We start from the raw sequence: 20223 nt of genomic DNA on the forward strand, positions 1-20223 counted from the left end.
CTGAAAACAGTTATTTGATAAGGTTTTTCTGTAGTTCAGGAACAGAGCATTTCTGCAGTAAAAATACTATTTGCTAGTTCTAACACTTCACCTTTAGTAGAAATCTATGGCTGTTTGATCTGAAAATGGCATTCTAAGCTGATGAATAAGGTGTCTTTGGGGAATGTATAAAGTAGTATTATATGAAAGATAACAGACCACAGTCAGATACACAGACTAAAACTTTTATATGGATAAATAGTTACTAATTCTTGTTCTAAATCCTGTTCCTTTCCTCTCTGACAGAAACTATACCAGTATCCTCCTCCACAGACTGGCAAGCAGCTTTTGGGTTTGGTTCCTCCAAACAGCAAGAGGACGACTTAGGGTTTGACCCCTTTGACATCACCCGCAAAGCCTTAGCAGACCTGATTGAGAAGGAACTGTCAGTCCAAGACCAACCTTCCCTTTCGCCCACATCTCTTCAGAACCCTACCCCACACACTACAACTGCCAAAGGGCCAGGCTCTGGATTCCTGCATCCTGCTGCACCCACAAATGCCAACTCTCTCAGTAGCACCTTTCCAGTCATGCCACAGAGGTTCCCACAGTTTCAGCAACATCGAGCAGTTTACAACTCCTTCAGTTTTCCAGGCCAAGCAGCTCGCTATCCTTGGATGGCCTTCCCACGCAATAGCATCATGCACTTGAACCACACAGCAAATCCCACCTCAAATAGTAATTTCTTGGACTTGAATCTCCCACCACAACACAGCACAGGTCTGGGAGGGATCCCTATATCAGGTAGGTGACTTGGGACAGCCATAAATATGACTTAATTCACGCTCTTCAGCTTCTCTGAGCCAGGACAGAAAAAGAGTGTAGCCAGCTACAATCGGTAGAGTGGTATCTCTTGACTATCATACTAGGTTTATGAACAGGGGGAGGAATATTGTTTTAAATAGACCCTTTCCATTAAAAAAAAAAAGGTAACTGGATATTTAGCCTTGTAATATTGAGCTTTATAAGGAAGGTGGAGTATTCTGTGCCCGCTTAATTTTGTGCCAAAGCAGATTGGTATTTTGGTTCTTCAGTCTTGCCAGACTGGCTTTCCTTAAGAATAGGCCCTGGAATCGCATTGTGACTTTCTTGTTGACATGCAGGTGCTGACCAGAGTTCTTAAAGTCGTGCAAAAAATTGCAATGATGGTAATTTGTGCCAGATGTCTTGGCTGGGTTGTTCCCTCTTGTGCATAACCAAATGGCTGCACAATAAAACATTCAGTGCTGCTCATTTCTGTACTTCAGATGGCCTTAATATTACACTAATCTTCCACTGAATGGATGCTTGCAATGTGTGTAAGAGGATTCATCCTAATTGTGAGGGTTGTGATGTTGGAGAAAAATAAATGTGCAGTCAGGCCAGTTCAGGCTGCTCTGAATGGATTAATAGGCTCTTGCATCAAATGTTACAACTAAGCAGCTAATTGTAACAATAATTGTCTTGATTAAAAATTCACTTCTGGAGTTTGAAGTCCTTCCATGTTTCCGATTTAGCTTGGCCTACACAGATTCTCTTTTTGTAACAGGAGAAGAAATTGTATTAAATATATAATGAACTGCATGTAGAAAGTCTCTGTTAGCTCTTTGTAGTCTTGAGATGGAGAAAACTGTTTCTTGAGATGTTGCCAACGTTATTTTCTTTTCCGGGTTTTAGGAGTACTAGCTATACTATAAGAAAGTGACCTAGAAAAAGTCATTGTGTGTTTTTGATGCTCTAGTACAATGCTAATTTTGACTATTACTTTCCTGTACTTTGTCCTCTTTGAAGGCTTGTTGTAGCCACATGACTGCTGTAGGGTCTTCAGGCTGATTCAAAGTATAAACATGGTCTGGACTACAAATGCAAGTAGTTCAAAACTCTTTATACTGGCAATGACAAATTTTTAAGCCTAAAATGACTGATACTGGTTGCACTAAAAAAACAGTTATTCTTGGCATGGAGTAAAACCTGCAGCATCCATAGCTGCAGTGTGCAATGTTACTCACTTTCCCCTAAACTACATAGAACTTCCAGAAGCACAGCAAGACATTGTTTCAACTCTACCACTCTGTTCTAAACACTTACAGTTTGATGGACCAGTAAGAAGACTATCTTATGGACTAAGGGGACCAGAGAAATCCTTTAGCATTGAAAAAATCTGTTCATAGTGTACAGATTGATTCTAGGTTTGCAAAAGTATTGCATTACTTTAATGGCAATTGACAGTTTGAAAGTAGACCTTTTTGTATTTGTAGAAAACTTGTAGATCTTTTTGTACAACTTCTGAAGAGCAAGTTGTGTGGTGTTGATTGATGTACAGCCCAGGCTGTGTACTTCCCCCATATGTTTTAAGGCAATAGAATAGATTTTTAATTATGTTGGGTTTTGTATGCAACTGCTAGAACCAATTGATCTCAAAATATTTTTGGCAAATACAGTGCTAAAAGCAAAGTAAACATCTGCTTTAGTTTCTATGGCAAGTTCCTTTGAGTTGGTTTTCATCTCTTGCTATAGAAAACATTGTTAGTTGCCTGGCTGACAATTATATAGCAGCAGTTGCTGCAGTGCAAACACTTCTCAGGTGATCTACATGTCAGCTTTGATATATCTTGAAAAAAAGAGTCATTTGTACAAACTTAGATTACTCCTTTTTCTTTTCCTGCTGCCAAAAATCAGCTGAACTCTCGTAGTTCTGGTTTTGTTTGCTGGGTTATGGATTTGTATTATTTAGTGCCTAGGGCTTTCTTTACTGACCTATCTGCTTGAGATGTACAAATAATTTAAAAGTCAGGAGATGACCTCATACCTCTTTTTTTGTGTACTGACTTAGTTTTCAATTTATTGATTATTCTGTCTTTTCTAATCTGTATCTAGTGTACAGGTCTCTCAACAAATTGATTTTGTATTCCTTTTGAAAAAATAATTCCCGTTCTTTGTTTGTTTTTAATCTTATCAGTATCAAGTATATAATTACAGAATTTTCCTGGTTTCCTCGTTTGATTTACAAGTACAGGTGTCTGATGGGGTTGGAAGTATGAAACTTTATTACACTGCTTTATAACTAACTCTAGCTGACCTGCTAGAAAGGCAGTGCATATCATAACAGCTATTTAGCAGTATGGAGCAATTAGTTGTAGCACACCTGAAGCTCCTTTTTCTTGGCTCTTTTGTTAGTCCATGTTTTAGTAAGTGTCATCAATTCAGCCATTTCAGATGTAACAGCAAAAGAAACCAAGAAATACATATGTATGACATGTTGAATGTAATTTGCTGAAGTTACCTTTTGTTTATTTGAGAATCAGAGCTGTGCTGTATTCATAACCTCACAGCTCCAGGTAGGGCTGTTTTGTGACGTGTACCAAATTTAAATGGCGGAACACAGGCATTACCTACATACTTTTTATTTTTTTAAGCTAATTTAAAAATAATTTTCATGTGGAGTTTAGTTGCCTATTTCTCAGAAGTAGTATTTATTAACTAATTCTGTGGTTTCCAATGAAATGACCCAATTGACTTCATAGTTTTATTATACATATACTGCAAATGTGTTACATTCATCAGGCATACATTTGTTTCCAGCCTATGTTTAAGTGAACTCTTTGATTGATTGATTGATTGATTCCCAGAGTAGCATTTTTTTTCCTCCCCCTACAGTATGATTTTGCAAACTGTAGCAGATGTTACATGTTGTCATTTTCAGGGACAGTTGAGGCTTATTGCTGCTCTGTGGTGTGGGATTGATTAGATGATTTACTGTGTAATTATAACTGTGTAACTGTGCTTCAGGAGAAAAGTTCAGTGACTTCTTCATGGGCACTGTGTTTCTTGCTGAAAGAAATCTTACCCTAGATTGTATGCAAGCTATCCTAAGAATATGGACAGCCGCTATTCTTTATTCCACAGATAATGCCAAAGGAAAGATTGATTCACTGACAGCAGCGTGGGTGGGTGTGTGCCTTTATTTTTATGTTACTGTAGGACAACAGGAAACTCTTTGTAATTCTATCACTAACACACTATCATCTTTGCTACCCTACTGCCTGATGGGGTGTTCAAAAATAATAGGTATAGTATGAGATCATAAAGTTGGTTTCAGATTAACAGTGTGTTTTGAGACAGGTGCTTTATAAAATGAGATGTGTGCCTATTAATGTGAAAATAGAAATGTATAGTTTTATTTCTGGAGTTTACTGAGTGGTTGGTAGTCATTGATTTTGTTACATAGAAAATGCATAGGACCAAATTCAGAGTTAAAAGTATTAGGAAAAAGTTGTCCACCTTTCCTGTAAGTTCTATGCAGGATGAAGTACTTCACATTTTGAAACACTGGCTATTATTTCATTTATTACTTTCATAGTTATCCTGAACATAATTCCAAATGAGCAAAAACTTAACTGTAGGCACTTATATATTCAGTAATAATTGAGACGGTTTGAACTCTTCCAAGACTAATGTTATGCAGTAATGTGTATCTATTCTTCCCAAATAAATCATTGAAACCACTGAGTTGGAAGAGACCCACAAGTTCATCAAGTCCAATTTCTGACTCTGCACAGGGCAGCCTAAAAATTAAACCATACATCTTGAAGCATTGTCCAAATGCTTTTTTAAACAAAGGCAATTTATATATATCATGCATACATTAGAAATAAATAGAGGAAATAGTCAAGTGTACACAGAGACAGATAGGAAGCATAAAGAATTAAACCCTGTCTAGGATAGGGGAAGAAAAAAGTTTTACCCATTGTCCTTGAAGATAACCACTGTAAAATTTGTCATGATATTTTAGCCATGAAGCTGACTGATGTGGAGATCATAGCAGGTTTCTGTGAGCTGTTCCTGAAACTTCAAAACAGGGGGCTTGAATATAATAAGTCCATATGGTAGAATATAATGATGAATCAAAATTTTCTTCTTTCAAGAGCTTTTAGTTTTGGTGTTGTGGCTTGTATCTGTTGAACGTGTACAACCTAATTGATGGTATTACATGTATTTCAAGATGAGATGATAAACAGTTAGATAGCTCTATTAATTTTGGGTGCCACCCAGCAGTGTTTGTGGTAGTGGTGTTGCATTCCTTATCAGGATACTGATTAACATGCACGTTTTCAAGTCACTGCCTGCATTTAGGTTTTTGTGAAGCAGTGGCTGGTAGCAGGGAGGACAAAGCAATGAAGGTTTTATTAAGCAAGTCTAACTTCTTCCCACTTATTTTACATCCTGAGCTCTTCCATTCCTAAAAAATCTATGGTGTTGCATCTTCTGCTTTAAATCTTCTGACCTCTATGCCCCCAGCTATTGAATGTAAACACCAAATCCTTTCTTGCCTAGTGATACCTTTTGGACAACATTTTAGTAATACAAGGGAAGATCCCTGTATGTTGGCTATGGTCATATTATTTAAAGACTTTATTTAGAGCACAAAAACGGATGAGATGGCAGAATTAGTGTTAACATGCTTTCCCTATAATACTAAGAGTAATTGTCTGACTTTGTATTTTCTCATAATGTAACTGCATTTCTATTTGAGGCACACGTTTCTTATTTGGTTTGGTCTTTTTGACTTTGTCTTCTCTCTCTGGGTTGATTCTATCTCCTGAACAAAAAAAAAAAAAAAAACACCAAAAAACCAAAACCAACCAACCAAACAAAAAAAAAACCACCCCAAAAAACCACAAAAAAAATCCCCCAACCACCCCATGCCTTGGTTTTGTGCAAGACTGGGGGAAAAAAAAGGAATTTGTGGCATAGCAGCTGACATTTTTCTGTGGTCTCAGGATATGATATGGGATTCTGTGCATGTTCTGCTACTGTGCCCTTTTAAAAGAGAGTTTGGTCCATGTGGTATAGCTGTTGAATTTAGCATATTGTAAAAATTAAATTTCTCCAAATGCTGTGTACAAAATGCATCTAATCCCACACCCTAGCAACAATCAATGTGCCTTAAACATTGCTGCCTCACATCCCTTTATTTGGATGCCATGGTCAAAAGAGCATTCTCCTACACTTTTCCCCTTGACCTGACAATATATGAAAGGTATAATGCCTGTTTTAAGTATTGATTGCCTTACTCTTAACAGTAAGAGATGCATTAGTCCATTAATTTTCTGTCCTAATCCTTTAAAGAAGACTGCTTGCTCACTTGGGGGTTTTCCTTGATGTTTGGCTTTCTGCCAGCAGCTGGGCAGAAAGCACGGCAGTTGAATGTAGTCTTCTGTGCCCCCTGGTTAGCTCTGTGGCTGCCTATAGCTGAAGTCTTTCTCTGATTAGGTAGGAGTACTGAAAATAGGAAACCTGGTGAAAATCTTGGCTGATACAATAGTTGCAGGTGCCATGCGTGGGACTTCCTAAGGCTTGTATCTTTTCCAGAGTGCAGAGCGCTCCCCTCAGAAGTGGATATGTTGCCTTGATAACAGGGTCACTCCTCATTTGAAACCTCTTTGAAAATGTAAAATGAAAAGTACCTTTTGTAAACAACCCTCAGCTGCTTCCATTATTGCTTTTACTGATCCTTGTGTATCCTGTTTTCTTCAACAAAGATGACTGTTGTTAGTGCAGCCTTTGCCATTGAATATTTTGTTTGTCGTATCTGTCTTTATATTCACTGCATCCTGTATTTTCCGTGGAGGTTCTTAGACCTCCACCTTTCTTCTTTAGGAGACACTTTGTGTCTGTGTGTATCTCCACCCTGAAATTCATTCTCCTTTTATTTCCCATCATAACTAATTTTCTGTTTCACTGGTGAAGAGGGAGTGTTTGGCACAATATGGAACTAATTCAATTTGAAAATAAACTTCTGGCTTGCTCATTTGTTTCTTTGGAGAAGTTTGGTGGGTTTTTTTTATACACCCATGGTGGGGGTGCTAGGTTTGAAATAAATTAAATGGAAGTGAGATTTCAGATGAATTTTCAAAATACTAAATCAGTGTCAAGATTAAAATCTGCTATGTATATTTCTTTTCTTACCTCTGGTGTCTTGTCCATTAACTTCTATACACTTTCTACTTTTGCTACTAAGACCTGGCTTCCTTAGTGTAATCTTCTCATGATCTCTATGAGAACTTCATCTGCAGCACCTGTCCTTTAAGTTCTGCTACTCCTCCATCTGTACCCAAATCTCATCTCACACACCCACCCTTCTGTTCCAAAGCCTTTTCAATGCTAATACTGCAACTGTTTTCTAGACCCTGTGGAAATTTTTTCCTATGATTGTATAGGTGATACTGTTTCAAGTAAGGCTTGATACATAAATATCTGTGTCCTCATCTCTGGAGATTGGTTTTAAGCTCTTACAGATTTTTTTAAAATATTTGATTGCAAGAGTATTAGTCATGGCAGTGAAAAACAGGCATCCTGCTTTTATGAGTAGTGAGATGATTTTTAAATGTGTAATTTTAGTTTGGAAGAAGAAAATGTGAACAAAAAGAAAAAAGTGAGAAAAAAATCCTCCAACCTCTCACTGCAATGTATCAGAGGAATGACTAATCTCATTAACACTACTGGATTTGAAATAAATGCGGAGTTGGCTGAAATAAGTGGCCTGAGTAGCTGACCCAGTTTGCATCAGTCCTGACAGCTTTTTTAGCAGTTCTTCCCAGAAACAGAGATAAACAAGCAGGTGGGAGATATTTCATATCAAATTTTCTGGCTCTTTGTGTCTGTAGTAATGTCACCAGAGGAGCTTCAGCTGCATTAAATGTTGGGCCTTTGCCTATGTTTTAGGGATGGAAGACTGCATTTATTGCTTATAGAACCTCTTCAAGGACTGGTACACCAAAATTTAGAAAGGTTATTTCCTTTCACAGTTAACCCATAAGATCTTGGGATGGCTCTGCAGCAGCATACGAGGCAGCTCTGGTGTCTGGTGTAGCATCTCCCTTCTCCAGCAGGCAGATCCTTAGCCTTGGGGTGCTGTGTTCTCTTAGATGCTTTTCTGAAATACCAACTGGCACATCAAAATATACAATAAACTGCTAGCGTGAGTTAAAAGGTGCAATTATATTAGTGATGTTAAAAACCTGGCATTTTCCTTCTAAGGACTGGAAATGAGTGCACTTGGCAGTGCCACCTGTTACTAGTAGTGTCTAACAAGAGGCTGTGCCTTGGCACAGACCTGAAACTTTAGCTCCTGCTAAGTCCATTTCACAAAATATCAATTATGACTGATACATTTCAGCAAAAAGTACAAACAGTTCATAGACTTCCCATGTAAACTTTTTTTGAAATGCACCAACTTGAAAAACTGTTGAGAAAGAGCAAACATAATCTTTTAAAAATTGTATTGGGGGAGGAGATATCCTGAAGGTATAAGAACAATTGAAAGAGCAGCTTTACAACAAGTATTTCTCTTCCCAGTGATACCACATCACATTGAGGGCAAAAAAAAAATTGATCTTTTCCATCCTTTGCCGTCTCAAGGTTCATTTTACATCACAGCCTCATTTGAACTTCAGCTTGTCCTCAGAGGAATTATTTAAAAAAACCCACATGTATTTAAAAAGTAGGTCACCTCTATAAGAACACAGCATTTAGTAATCAGAATGAATTTCATGTCATGGAAATTGAAAACTTGGCTTTCTTGCACTTTATATAATTTTCCCACAGAATAATTGAAATAATCCGCAAATATGCATCAGCCTTAATTGTTTTTTACAGATATGGAAAAATTAAAAATTACTTTATCATTTGTCAGAGCATGCTTTCATTGTGCTAATGCTGGTCTTGCAGTCTGGGTCAGAGGATTGGTTGATTGGTTGGATATTCCTGGAATCCAGAATCTCCATAACTGGATAGGCTCTTGCTAATTATAAATACACCTTCGAAGATCTGATTTCTTTTTTTCTTTGCCATTTCTAGTTATTTCATTGCCCATAGGGCAAATTTCAATTTTTTTTTAATTTATGCATATATTTATGCATGTACCCACAAGTACACTTCTACACATGGGATTTTCATTTGAAGTCAAAGTTTGTTTGTTCCGTTGACAGACAGCATAACCTGATGAGATGGAACCCTCCATGATGTGAGAGTAACCAGCTTAGGTTAAAATGAACTTTTTTTCTCAGATGAATGGAATTGCATGCTGTCTGAGCTTTTTAATCAAACTGTTCTGTATGTAGGATTCAAGTACCTGTTTCCTTTGTTTCAGTGTCTTAAGTCTTTCTGCGCTTTAGTTTAGATTTAAGGAAGTTTTTAAGATTATCAACATCAAGAACTAGCTGTTAGCTCAAGCAAAAAAAGAGATGATTTATTGACTAAGATGGAAGAATTACACAATATATTGTCTGATTTGTATGCAATACATTGGACCCCAGCTTGAATCAAGTCCTGCAGTTGACCACTATGTGTTTTCAGCAATAAACTCTTAAAAAGTCAGTAATAAAAAATAATGGGATACTCTGGAATCATCTGCTAGGAAGTCAAGCATATTTTTCAAAACAAGTTAGAAACTCAATCTGAAATTTGCTTATAGCTTAAAATTGGGTGGCTGGCTGCTATAATTATATATTAGATTTGGTCTCCTGAACCATGGCAAGTATAAGTCAATCACAAGAACTCACAAGAAATTGCTTTTCTCAAACCTAATAAAATTCTGACACTGTAGATGCAAGCAAATATGAGTCTTCATATTGTCCCCACACTAATGTTGTAGAAGGGATTTCCCGTGAAAATAAATGACATTTTCTGACTCATAACACTTATTTAGTCACAGAAAGCTTAACAGTTGTACTGTCAGACCCTTATCAAAAAAGAAAATTATTTAGAAAAACTTTCCCCTTTTAAGTCTATACTTTAGAGTTCAATATATTCCTCTTCTACTTGCTAGCTTGGCTAACTGGCAAGTTAAGTTGCAATTGATTTTTTTAAAATTGAAGAATAGTGTGCTTTTGTTTAATAGCTGTCTTTTAAATTGGGTGAAACTAATATAACCATGGAAATCAATGTGGAATTGAGATATAAGGTGCTTTACTTGCATTATTTTAAAGCTGAGGGTATACTGGTGTCTGTTGTGAATCAAAACCAATTTCGTACGCGTGTGTTTGTACATAAATGTGTGTGAATGTATGTGCTTCTTTCCTTAGCTCATAGAGCTTATGACTGTAAGACTTATATGTGAAATCCACACTGTGGAATGACACTTAGAAAGCCGTTTTTGTGAATTGTCAAGTTGTTTCCCATGTGTAGACCATGTTTGTGAGGCTTTTAAATGTTCCCCGCAAACAGCTTTATCTTCTAGTGCTCCTGCCACTTGATATCTCCCTAATATGAAGTGGCTACTTGCATTCCTGATGGGCAGCACTGCTGTTTAAATGTGGGAAGTTTCAGTCTTCTTTAATCTGCCAGTAACATGCTCAGGCCTCTGTGAATGGATGAAACTTCATTGTTTGGTTTAAACATTGTAGGATTCCTAACAATCATAGATACACAGAATCAATTAAATCTGAGAGTGAAATCCATCAAAGTGTAGAAGCTTAACTGGGATTTAATTCATGGTTTTAAAAATTCCATGAAGAAACAAGCTTATTATTCATATTAAAGTGACATGGGTGCAGTTCTTATCATAACTGTTTTATCGCTGGTTAAATATATAAGCTTTAGATTAAAGACTTTTGAGTTTATCTAATGTGATGGGCATAATTTCTTTTTTGGATGTGGCAAATTGTCCTTGCCTTCTCTTTCCCCCAAAGGGAAATATTGGACAACTGTTTGCAAAACAGAAGTACCTGTAGCATAAAGTAATTTTGAAATTAAAATAGAAAAGCCTCTGTCACTTCTCAGAATAGGGCAGTGGGCTGTTTCAGGGGAAGCACGTACTGTCTGTGATATCTGTGAACATGGCAGCACAAAGCGTAGACCTGGACCAGGGATGTCACTTCCCAGGGTATGCTGCTCTTGGGGGGGGGGCATTTGTTTCTAATTGAGTTGAAAGACTCCTGGTGAACTCTACCTGGTAGTCTTTCCTGTTCTTTTTTTTTTCTCTCATGTTTCTTTGGCTTCAAAGCTGTTACTGTACAGTGTCCTTGAAGATTTCACAGGGGCCTTTTTACAGGCAGGTTGTTGAAATAGCTATTTTATTACCAAATACACCTTGATAGTCTCTGCTGCTTTTGTTGCTAGTCTGTGCAGTCAGGTATGTGGCATTGCTAAGAAGTTTGTTTTTCTCTCATATGATGATTTTCCTCTGAATTTATTTTACTTATTTGAAGCTTTTCTGTAGTTGACACAGTTGTGTGTCTTGGTCACACACATAGCATACTGATGTGTTCTTAAAATAGAAATAAATAATTGCAATCTAGAATTGCAGGACTGCTTGCTTTTCAATGGGACCAGAATATACAGGACTCAGCATAAATATATTTAGTGTTTTTACACAGTTAGTGCTCTTGTAACAGTTTGGGGTATAATTTTGGCAGAACAAAGAAATAGACTTGCTTTACATTTAACAGTCTTGTGATCTTTTCTATTAGTCATATTTTTAAGCATGTACTGTGTAAATTTTGCTGCGGATTTGACCATAGGCTTGTATCAGATTTGGAGCAATAATGCGAAATGGTCTAGTCACTGTACACAAATATTCATTTTAGTGGGCTTGTCTCACTGGAAGTTGTGCTATCCCATTACACTCAATATAAAATATCAAGTGCATCAACATCACAAATGTGACACAACCACATCTGAAACACCTTGGGGTCTACATTGCAGCATCATGTCAGAATTTTGGAAGTCACAAACCAGTGTGTGTCAGTGCAGCAGATGCTTGTGCAAACATCTTCCAAAGCATGTACAACAGAACAGTGTTCTGGCTTGGCCATCATCCTCTTCACTGTCTGTCCCCCAAATACACACTGCTTTGCCTGATTTGAAGGAATAGTCTTACAGCGTTGCAGGTGGAGAATAATGAGGTAACACTACCAGACTGTCTGGTAAGATGTAATAATGGGGCAATTACTTTATTTAGAAATTTATTAAATGACTAGTTTTTGTACGGATTAATGTTCAGCCTTCTCAATTGTATTATTTTTAAACGTTAACTTTAAATGATTATTTATTTAAATTGGATGGACAAGTTATTTTTTTGAAGAAGCTTATTTTTCTTTCATTTTGTAGTCTAAGACAGCGGTTGACTTTGAAAACTTCACATGCAAGTACTTTTATTTCACATTGACATACCACCTCAGACAGTCAAATTTCAATGCTAGAACTGTGGGATTAGTTCACCCCTGTAAACACAAGTTTCTGCTAGACCAGACAGGATTATGAAATGCACATCGAGAGAAGACTGGAGTTCAGGTTGTGTATTTGGGCCATGTTTTTTCATAATGGTGCTTTCAGTGATGCTTCACCAGGTTATTCTCTCTTCTGGGAGGCAATGCTGCGCATGAGGGGAGGAATCTCATTTATTTTGGTGTATAAAATGTTTTCTTTGCAGTCAACTGAGTTTTACCCTGGTTTTTTCTGTTTTCCCACTGTCCAAGGACATGCTACTTTAAATTAAGATGAAGTTATGAAAGGAGATGGCATTTCCACTCCTTGAGAGAAGGAAACAGTGGTGTATTGGTTCTTATGTGCCTAGTTGTGATGTCCAACTGAGAAGTCTTCTAATAGTCAAAAAATTACTCCCTCCAAACAATTAATTTTAGAAGTAGGAAAGGGTAATAGGCTGTCGCCTCAGAATTTTTAGGATTTTTAACCTTTTGTAGATTTTAAAGTAGCTGTGTAGTATATAGATTTTTAGTGTAGTTGTATAGTCTGTCACACTTTAGAATAGTAGTTAAAACTTACCAAACCCTATTCCCCACTTCATATCGAATTTTCTAAATTCTTCAGGCTTGTTTAGGCTCCTTTCAAGGCAGGACTATAGTAAACACATTCTGTTTAGCAACATATGCCTCCCAGGCCTGAACAACAAGATACTGCCATAGTCAAAGCAACCTTCAAGCCCAGAACCTTGGAGAAGTTCCAAAGACAGTATGTGCTGTGAAGAAGAGGAAGATGAGGAAGAAAGGGGTCTTGGGTACTCTGACTCAGTTCAGGGGAGGTGTGACAGGGAGGCAGATTTGGGGAGGATCTGGGGGGCAGATAGTTCTTGGATTGGATGGATAATACCATAAAATTGTAGAATCCCTGGACATGGGCACGTGCCTTTTTACTCCTTATGCCAGAAGACCCTCATTGAAGACCTGCTCTCTACTTATCTATACTAAATTCACCTGATGAGGTTTTTTCTCCCGATCTTTGGGCAACAGGCAAATTCCCTTTTTAATAGATCTGGGTTAACTGAGAGCTAACCTTTTCTCATTTTTAACTATGGTACTTAGCTCCATGGTGAAGTATAAACCTATTTAACAGGAAGAACAAACTAGCTGAGGGATGAGTAGTGAATTCTGAAGGTATTTATTTTCTGCAGTTGGTGGAAGTAACATTTGTGTTTGGGGTAGACTTGAATTTTCACTTAGGGTCTTGTTTTAAACTTGTCAGACTCTAGCAAAGATGTGCTGATTTAGTTGTTCGGTTTGGGTGTTGGTGTATGGTGCCTGGAAATTGCTCATGTTCTCTCTGGATGCTTTACTTAACATAGCCAGTAACTGAGAAAGCTTTGGTCGTGTTTGGTGTTTGTTTTGTGGGTTTCTTTTTTTTGTTTTGGGTTTTTTTTTTTAACTCTGTGCATTTATTAGCTAAGCTGGAAAACTGTTACAGACACCTGAGTGATGTGGTGCTTGGGGTTTCTTTTTGTGTCAGAGGTCAGTGTTTTTTGTCCTAGCTTGCCTTTCAGCCCCACAAACCCAGATGTCTGGAAAAGACAATACATTTTTTTAAATTTTCTGTTTTGTCACTTGGTACCCAGGACAAAGCATACGTATTTTCTTATAACGTCTAATAAGAAGGGGGCCTAATGCCCTACAACATTTATTTTCCTATCCTGTTTCTTATAACATCTTTCAGGCTTTGTCTTCATTAGACTTCCTCAATGACATGTTGCAGGTGTGTAGTTTTTTACACATTTGTTTTTTTGTACATGAGTTTTGAGGACATGTTGGGGCTTAGTAATCTCCGTGACTGAGACCATCATATGAGCATGCAGATTCCCAGCTCATAGGTATTGAGATCAGTATGGTCGCTCGTGCATGGACCCAGTAAGCGTTTTTTGTGTGGTTTTTTGCATTGTAGTAGAAGTGAGTAATTCAACAGAGCTATGTTTCTTTGCACAAGCTGTTGGAAGCAGCAGTGAGAAAATAAAGTGGAAACTAATGGTGTACCATGCAGAATCTGTTGCAGTGATCATGAGCTGACTGCTTTTGTTCTGAAAAGTTAATTTAGAACTTGTCTCAAATGGCCTTGTAAGTGTTCAAGAGGCTTGTGAACATATTGAGGACATTTTTTACTAATACTTTGTAAAATTTTGATTTATTATTTTTAACCCCGGGATTGTAGGTTTTGATGAAAAATGTATTGCACTAAATTCTTCAAAGCACTTATTCTGTGCTTTAGAATTGCAAAGGAAAAAATAGGAGCTCTGGAAGGAACAGGGAGTAGATTTGGTTTACAGGAGGAGAAATTAAAGTTGAAGTGAAAGCCAGTTGTATGCACTATGGCTTGATGCAAAACAAACGCAGAATGAATTGCTGCTAAGCCTGCACTGTTTTCACCCAAAGGGACTTGTACACCAGGCCTCACAGGGCACATTGCTGCACATTTTGTTAGATACAGTCACACTTATGTCTGGAGGCTTGATTGCATCTTTGCACTAGGGTGTTAGTAAAAAGATGATCTTAGGTTGTTACTTGCTTAAGGGAAAGCTTCGGTTTTCTTAGGGCTCTTTTTTTCTTCCTGTCACACTGAAAATTTGAACTTTAGGTATAACATGATGCATGTAGTAACAGGCAGGCTTTACTTCCACTACCTGGTTTTTACCTGCCTTCTCTTTGTTTATGGGAATGCTTAGGAGTTGTTTGTTTTCCTGGTGGAGGTACCTCATGCCATAACCTCTGAGATCAAGTCACTCCCCAACCTCAGCCAGTAAGTGGGTATAACAGTCAGGAGTTGACTGTAAACCTTCCACTGTCTGTGGTCAAATGTGTTCTGTGAACTTGCCCAGACACAGAGGAGGATTTTCTCAGTACCCTCTTTGTATCTGTGCCATTATCCCTGTGAGGACACTTAAGGTGTGTGTAGGTGGATGATTGTACTAGAACAGCTGCATTAAGCATGCATAGGCTTAGAAATGAATGCATTGCTCCAACAGCCGCCATTGGCAGAGTAGGTAGAGCAGATTTGTATAATAATTTGTTTTGAAGTTCAGTTGGTGACTTGGACTGAAGTATTTGTGATTTGTGACTGAAGTTGCTTGTTGTAATTCTGTACAGAAGCAGAATCTTTAAATATAAAGTTTATTCTAAAAACTTTTGGCCTGGAGAAGGAAAGTTCTGCATGGAAGCACAGAATTTCAAGAAGTAAGTTATTTGTTTGGTTTTGGAGGTTTTTTCCCCTTGTAGCTACAAAAAGGCAATTGCTCGAGACATCTCTTCTTTCTGAGCATTCAGCTTTATAAATATTGCCAGGGCAGGTTTTGATAGCAATTGAGACTGCTTTCTTTGCTCTCTAACATAGAGTTGCAAGTTAGTGATATCCTCTAATTTTCCATGAAGACTTAGATCTCTTCTGTTGTCGATGAAGTAGCATCAACATGATGTTGTGTGAGTATCTCTCTGTAACAATTCTGATTGACATCAAGGTCTTTTCTTCAATTAGGATAAGCAGAGATGTTTAAAAAAAACCCAAATCAGTTGTACTCTAGATATGTGTCAAAAAGACGATGTTGTACCAACATACTACCCAACACTTCCTTTTCAAATATAATTGACCACAAGTTAATGAAGTAGAACTTTCTGTGTTGGCTGATAAATACTAGAATGCTTGTGTCTGGTTTGTTTTGCTTTGAGATACTTAAAGCAAGAGATGGATCATAGAACCTAATAGTCTATTCCTAGATAGCATGGTGTAACTTTTGTGTTCAGGGATCATTTGCTATAGTGCTAATAGCCACATTATTCTGTTGTCCTTTATCAATACACGTCCTGAAACATTTAGGCAAGTAGTTGAGACTTGACTGTTTTGGTGTCCATCTGGTTTTCTTCTGACCAAAGTTTTGAGGATGTTGCTGTGTCGGGAATTATTCTGAAAGATCTCTAAAGAATTTTCACTACTTTTCTTCAACTGCAAGAGGAAATTTCACTCCCTTCAACTTCATTACCATTACCTTCAGAAGAACATCTGTAGGGCTGAGAATGAGCAAGCTATAATAAAACAAAAGACTTTTGTGATATTTCTCCAGCTCCCTGGTTTCTCATGTTCGGTTTCTATTGCAAAGCCCTACCTAGCCTTTCTTCATTTTGATACGCATCAAACAAAACAACCCTTTTGAGCCTGCTGCCCATTAATAAAGCAGCCAAGTTGCAACAGAGGTATTCTCATCAAGTACCCAGTAGATTTTCTCCTATTAGTAATAGAGGAAGAGCCACTGTGTCCTTGATTATTCGAGTCTCTGAACTGACATGGGGAAATATGTATTGGGAGAGGAGTTAAATCTTTCTCCCGCTACTTACACTTGGTTTAAAACCTGCCTGCCCCTGTGAGTAATTCATCAGTCATGGAAACTTTGACCCTAGTTTTTGGACAGGGAAAGTATTAAATGCTTAGCTTAAAAAGTAAAAGCAAAATCCCATACCCCACCAAAGAAGGACATCTGTTTCTAACTTCAGCTTTTTATTTTTTTATCTTTCATTTTTTTTTTGTTGGTAAATCTCCCAGACAACAGCAGTTCTGTAGAGAGTTTAAATATGAAGGAATGGCAGGACGGGCTAAGGGCACTTCTACCGAACATTAACATCAACTTTGGTGGACTGCCCAATGCTTCTTCCCCCTCCAACGCCAACCACAGTGTACCAACGTCCAACACTGCCACCACCGACAGCCTGAATTGGGACAGCCCTGGCAGCTGGATGGACCCCGCAATCATCACAGGTAACCGTTTCTCACTCCTTCAGCTCCACTGGCAAACCATCAGATGGGTATTTGGCACAAACTGATTTACATCTGGAAAAAAAAAAAGACAGTATGCGGTGGTCTCTTCCAGCTTCCATCCACAAAACCTCAAGGTTCCAGGAATTTTTGTGGAACCGCTAGGTATAACAGAGCGTCACTTAGGCCTTTGCAATGCATGCCCGAGACCTTTGCAGGCAGTCAGGTGGAGCAGCACTTTTCTATACGGTCAATCTATAGGTGTCCCTTCTGCTGGATGGCATGTCCGGTACGCGCGCCGCTGGTCCTGAGGCACTGAAGGCAGTCACTGGACTTTGTTATTTAAAAAGGGACGTACTCCACTTGTTTATAAAGCTCTCTTTTATAAGGCTGTCTGGTTGCATTTCCCTGTTAGACAGACTGAAGCATGATTCAAGTAGGCAGAGTAGAAGGTGAAGCATGCAGTGTACTGGCAGCTTGGTGTGGTAAGATCATGTTGACAGGGATGCAGTTCTTGAGAAAGATGTTTGATAGAAAAACGTGTGTTTTATGAAGAAGTGCTCTGAGGGTGAACTTTCTCCTATCTGGAATTCATGTTAAATGTTTTGCGGGCGGGGTAATTATACATAATAATGCATTTTCTGTACAAACTAATCATGTTTTTTCACTGTTGCTTTTTGTTAGGTTAAATTGACCTCCTTCATGCTCAACTTCTTGCTTCTACTCTGACTTGCCTGTATCCCTGTTTTTTTTCTTCTTTTCGTAGGTATCCCAGCCTCCACAGGAAACAGTTTAGACACCCTTCAAGATGACAATCCTCCACATTGGCTAAAATCTCTTCAGGCCCTCACAGAGGTGGACGGCCCCAGTGCAGCACCATCACAGACGCACCACAGTAACCCCTTCGGCACACAGATCCCTCTGCACAGAGCCAGTTGGAATCCCTACTCTCCTCCTTCAAACCCCACCAGCTTCCATTCCCCACCTCCAGGCTTTCAGACAGCCTTCAGACCCCCCAGTAAAACCCCCACAGATCTACTACAGAGCTCAGCGCTGGATCGTCATTAGGAAAGGAGGAAAAAGAAAAAAAAGAAAAATAAGACCCAAAACGTTAGAAATGCAGGAATTGTCCCACCCTGACTCCTTCCCATGCCCACCTACTGTTCCCTGTCATATCTTTCTTTCTGAAGAATCCAGTTCCTGATCAAACTTCCCCCCCAAATGCAATGCCATCACAGGGTCATGACCATATCTTTTTGTTAAGTTTTTGCAGAACCAGTGTTTGGAATACACTGTTTGAGATATTTTCTAACCATTCTAAGGAAAAAAAAAAGAGAGAGAGAGAGAAAGCAAAATGCAGTCTCAATGCCTAAGGAGAATATTACTGTCTTATGTGTCTTGCACATGAGTATTTCTGCCTAGTGGAAAAGTGTCAGTCTGCAGTAGGGGAAAAAATGCAATGCAGAATCAAATGCAGGAACATGAAAAAGGTATTTAATTTAAATGAAATTACTGAACATGTGGGGCAAAGAGTGGCCCAGCATTTATTTTGCATTGTGTGGCACTACACAGGGAAATTGCTATGTTGGTGTTTTGTTTTGTTTTGTTTTTTGTTTTTTTTTTGAGCAGGGGATTTTATTGCACCTGTCAGAGTTTGAGATGAAGTGTGTTGAAAGACAAAACACTTATAGCTATGAGTAACTGGCATGTTGCTAAAGAGTGGTTTAAAGAGAGGAGAATAAGATTTTTCTTTAATTTTGGCTTTAGATTTAAAGTAAACTTTAATGTTTTAAAAGTATTCACAGATTTAATACCTAGCATATACATAATATAATTATAAGCAGCTGAAACACGAGTGATATTTACTGCAGTCTTTCTATCTCCTCTGTCAGTCTCTCTTTCTTTTTTTTTTCTTTAGAAGATTCACCTGATTAGGGCACTCTGGGATAGCACTGCATTGGGGCCACATGATCACCATCAGGAGCAACCTCTGACCTCCTCTGCCTGCAGCTTTTACTTAACCCTGTAGTTTCTGGACGTTTGTGCAGTATTGAAAAGACAGGAAAAAAGAAACAGATAAATAAACATGGTTATAACCTGACGCTAAAACTAAAACCAAGGAAATGTACCTCTTTCTTCAGAATTAAAACTAAAATCTTAAATAAAACAGAAAACTTGATGATGACTTCATGCTTGCTTTTCTGGTCTTTTAATGTTGGGTTTTTAATTACTGCATCTGATAAAACCATATGTCATTGGGTGTTTTGGGTTTTTTTCCTATTCATCTAAAGCGGATCTACTTTATAATTGGAAAATACTGCTTTGCATGGTAACTTCTGTATTGAAGGGTGGAAAAAGCATACACACTTTAAATTTTGTAAAGGGATTCTCTTGTCTTTACTCATTGCTGTCAGTCTCAGATATTGGTGATATCTTTTTAAATCTGAAATATGAAAAACTTGTTTATATTTCCTGAATTAAATGCCATGGCACTTGGAATAGATAGCATGCAATAATACACCTGAAGGTTGTGGCAGAGAATTCTAGTTACAACTCCCTGCTTTAGTCAGCATCTTCACTTAAAGGTGTAAAATAGTATCTCTGCACAGCAGGGGGTGAAGAGCTCTTAATGTACAGAAGGCCTCCAATAAGCTCTTACTCTTCCAGGCAGAGATACTTAAAACCAGCAAGCTTGTGGTTGGGGTGGTGACTGATGCAGTTCATGAGGATGGCAGAGAACCTGAAATCCTGGGGATGCCTGTGCAGAAGGATTTCTCACCTGGTGTGAGCTATATAGATCAGGCTGGCAGCTTTCCAAAAATGTTTACTGCTGGCAGGGGCAAGGAAGGGAATTCCCACTGATGAACTGTGAACACCTAAATGGGGATGGAGGGAGTGTGGGAGTGGGAGCAAGTCCTGAGTTGGTCACTGTACAGAGGAACCAAGTATTGAATCTGCATAAAGTGATTCTAAATACCCTGCTTTACTAAGCATCACTTGGCGACTACATGCTTTTGCTTTTCTCTCCCCTGAGTTACCATTTTGGTGCTGTATTTACTGTCTGTGTTACAGAACTGAGTGCGCTGTTTCTGAATGGGTATTGTTGCTGTCACATGCCCTGGTTACTTGGGAGAATGTGCACACCCTCTGATGCCAATGCTTCCCCAAAAGCAAACGATGTTT

General features: G+C 38.3%; 1 protein-coding gene across 4 annotated transcripts in view; it reads left to right on the forward strand.

Annotated features, from left to right (window-relative positions):
• Nucleotides 1-19225, forward strand: part of CNOT4 (CCR4-NOT transcription complex subunit 4) — an 80331-nt gene extending 61106 nt beyond the window's left edge. For 2 of the 4 annotated variants that reach the window (XM_051784269.1, XM_051784270.1), the window contains exons 10-12: nucleotides 286-783; nucleotides 16831-17043; nucleotides 17807-19225. In XM_051784269.1, the coding sequence (XP_051640229.1) occupies nucleotides 286-783; nucleotides 16831-17043; nucleotides 17807-18108 (1013 nt within the window). In that variant the 3' untranslated portion in view covers nucleotides 18109-19225. The remainder of the gene's footprint in view (nucleotides 1-285; nucleotides 784-16830; nucleotides 17044-17806) is intronic. The other 2 variants (XM_051784271.1, XM_051784272.1) reach the window with 1 other exon arrangement.
• Nucleotides 19226-20223: the final 998 nt, after the last annotated feature.

Source organism: Manacus candei, unplaced genomic scaffold, assembly GCF_025592945.1.
Source record: "Manacus candei isolate 608988 ecotype Guabito, Panama unplaced genomic scaffold, ASM2559294v1 h1tg000018l, whole genome shotgun sequence".
In the NCBI taxonomy this organism is placed as follows: Eukaryota; Metazoa; Chordata; class Aves; order Passeriformes; family Pipridae; genus Manacus; species Manacus candei.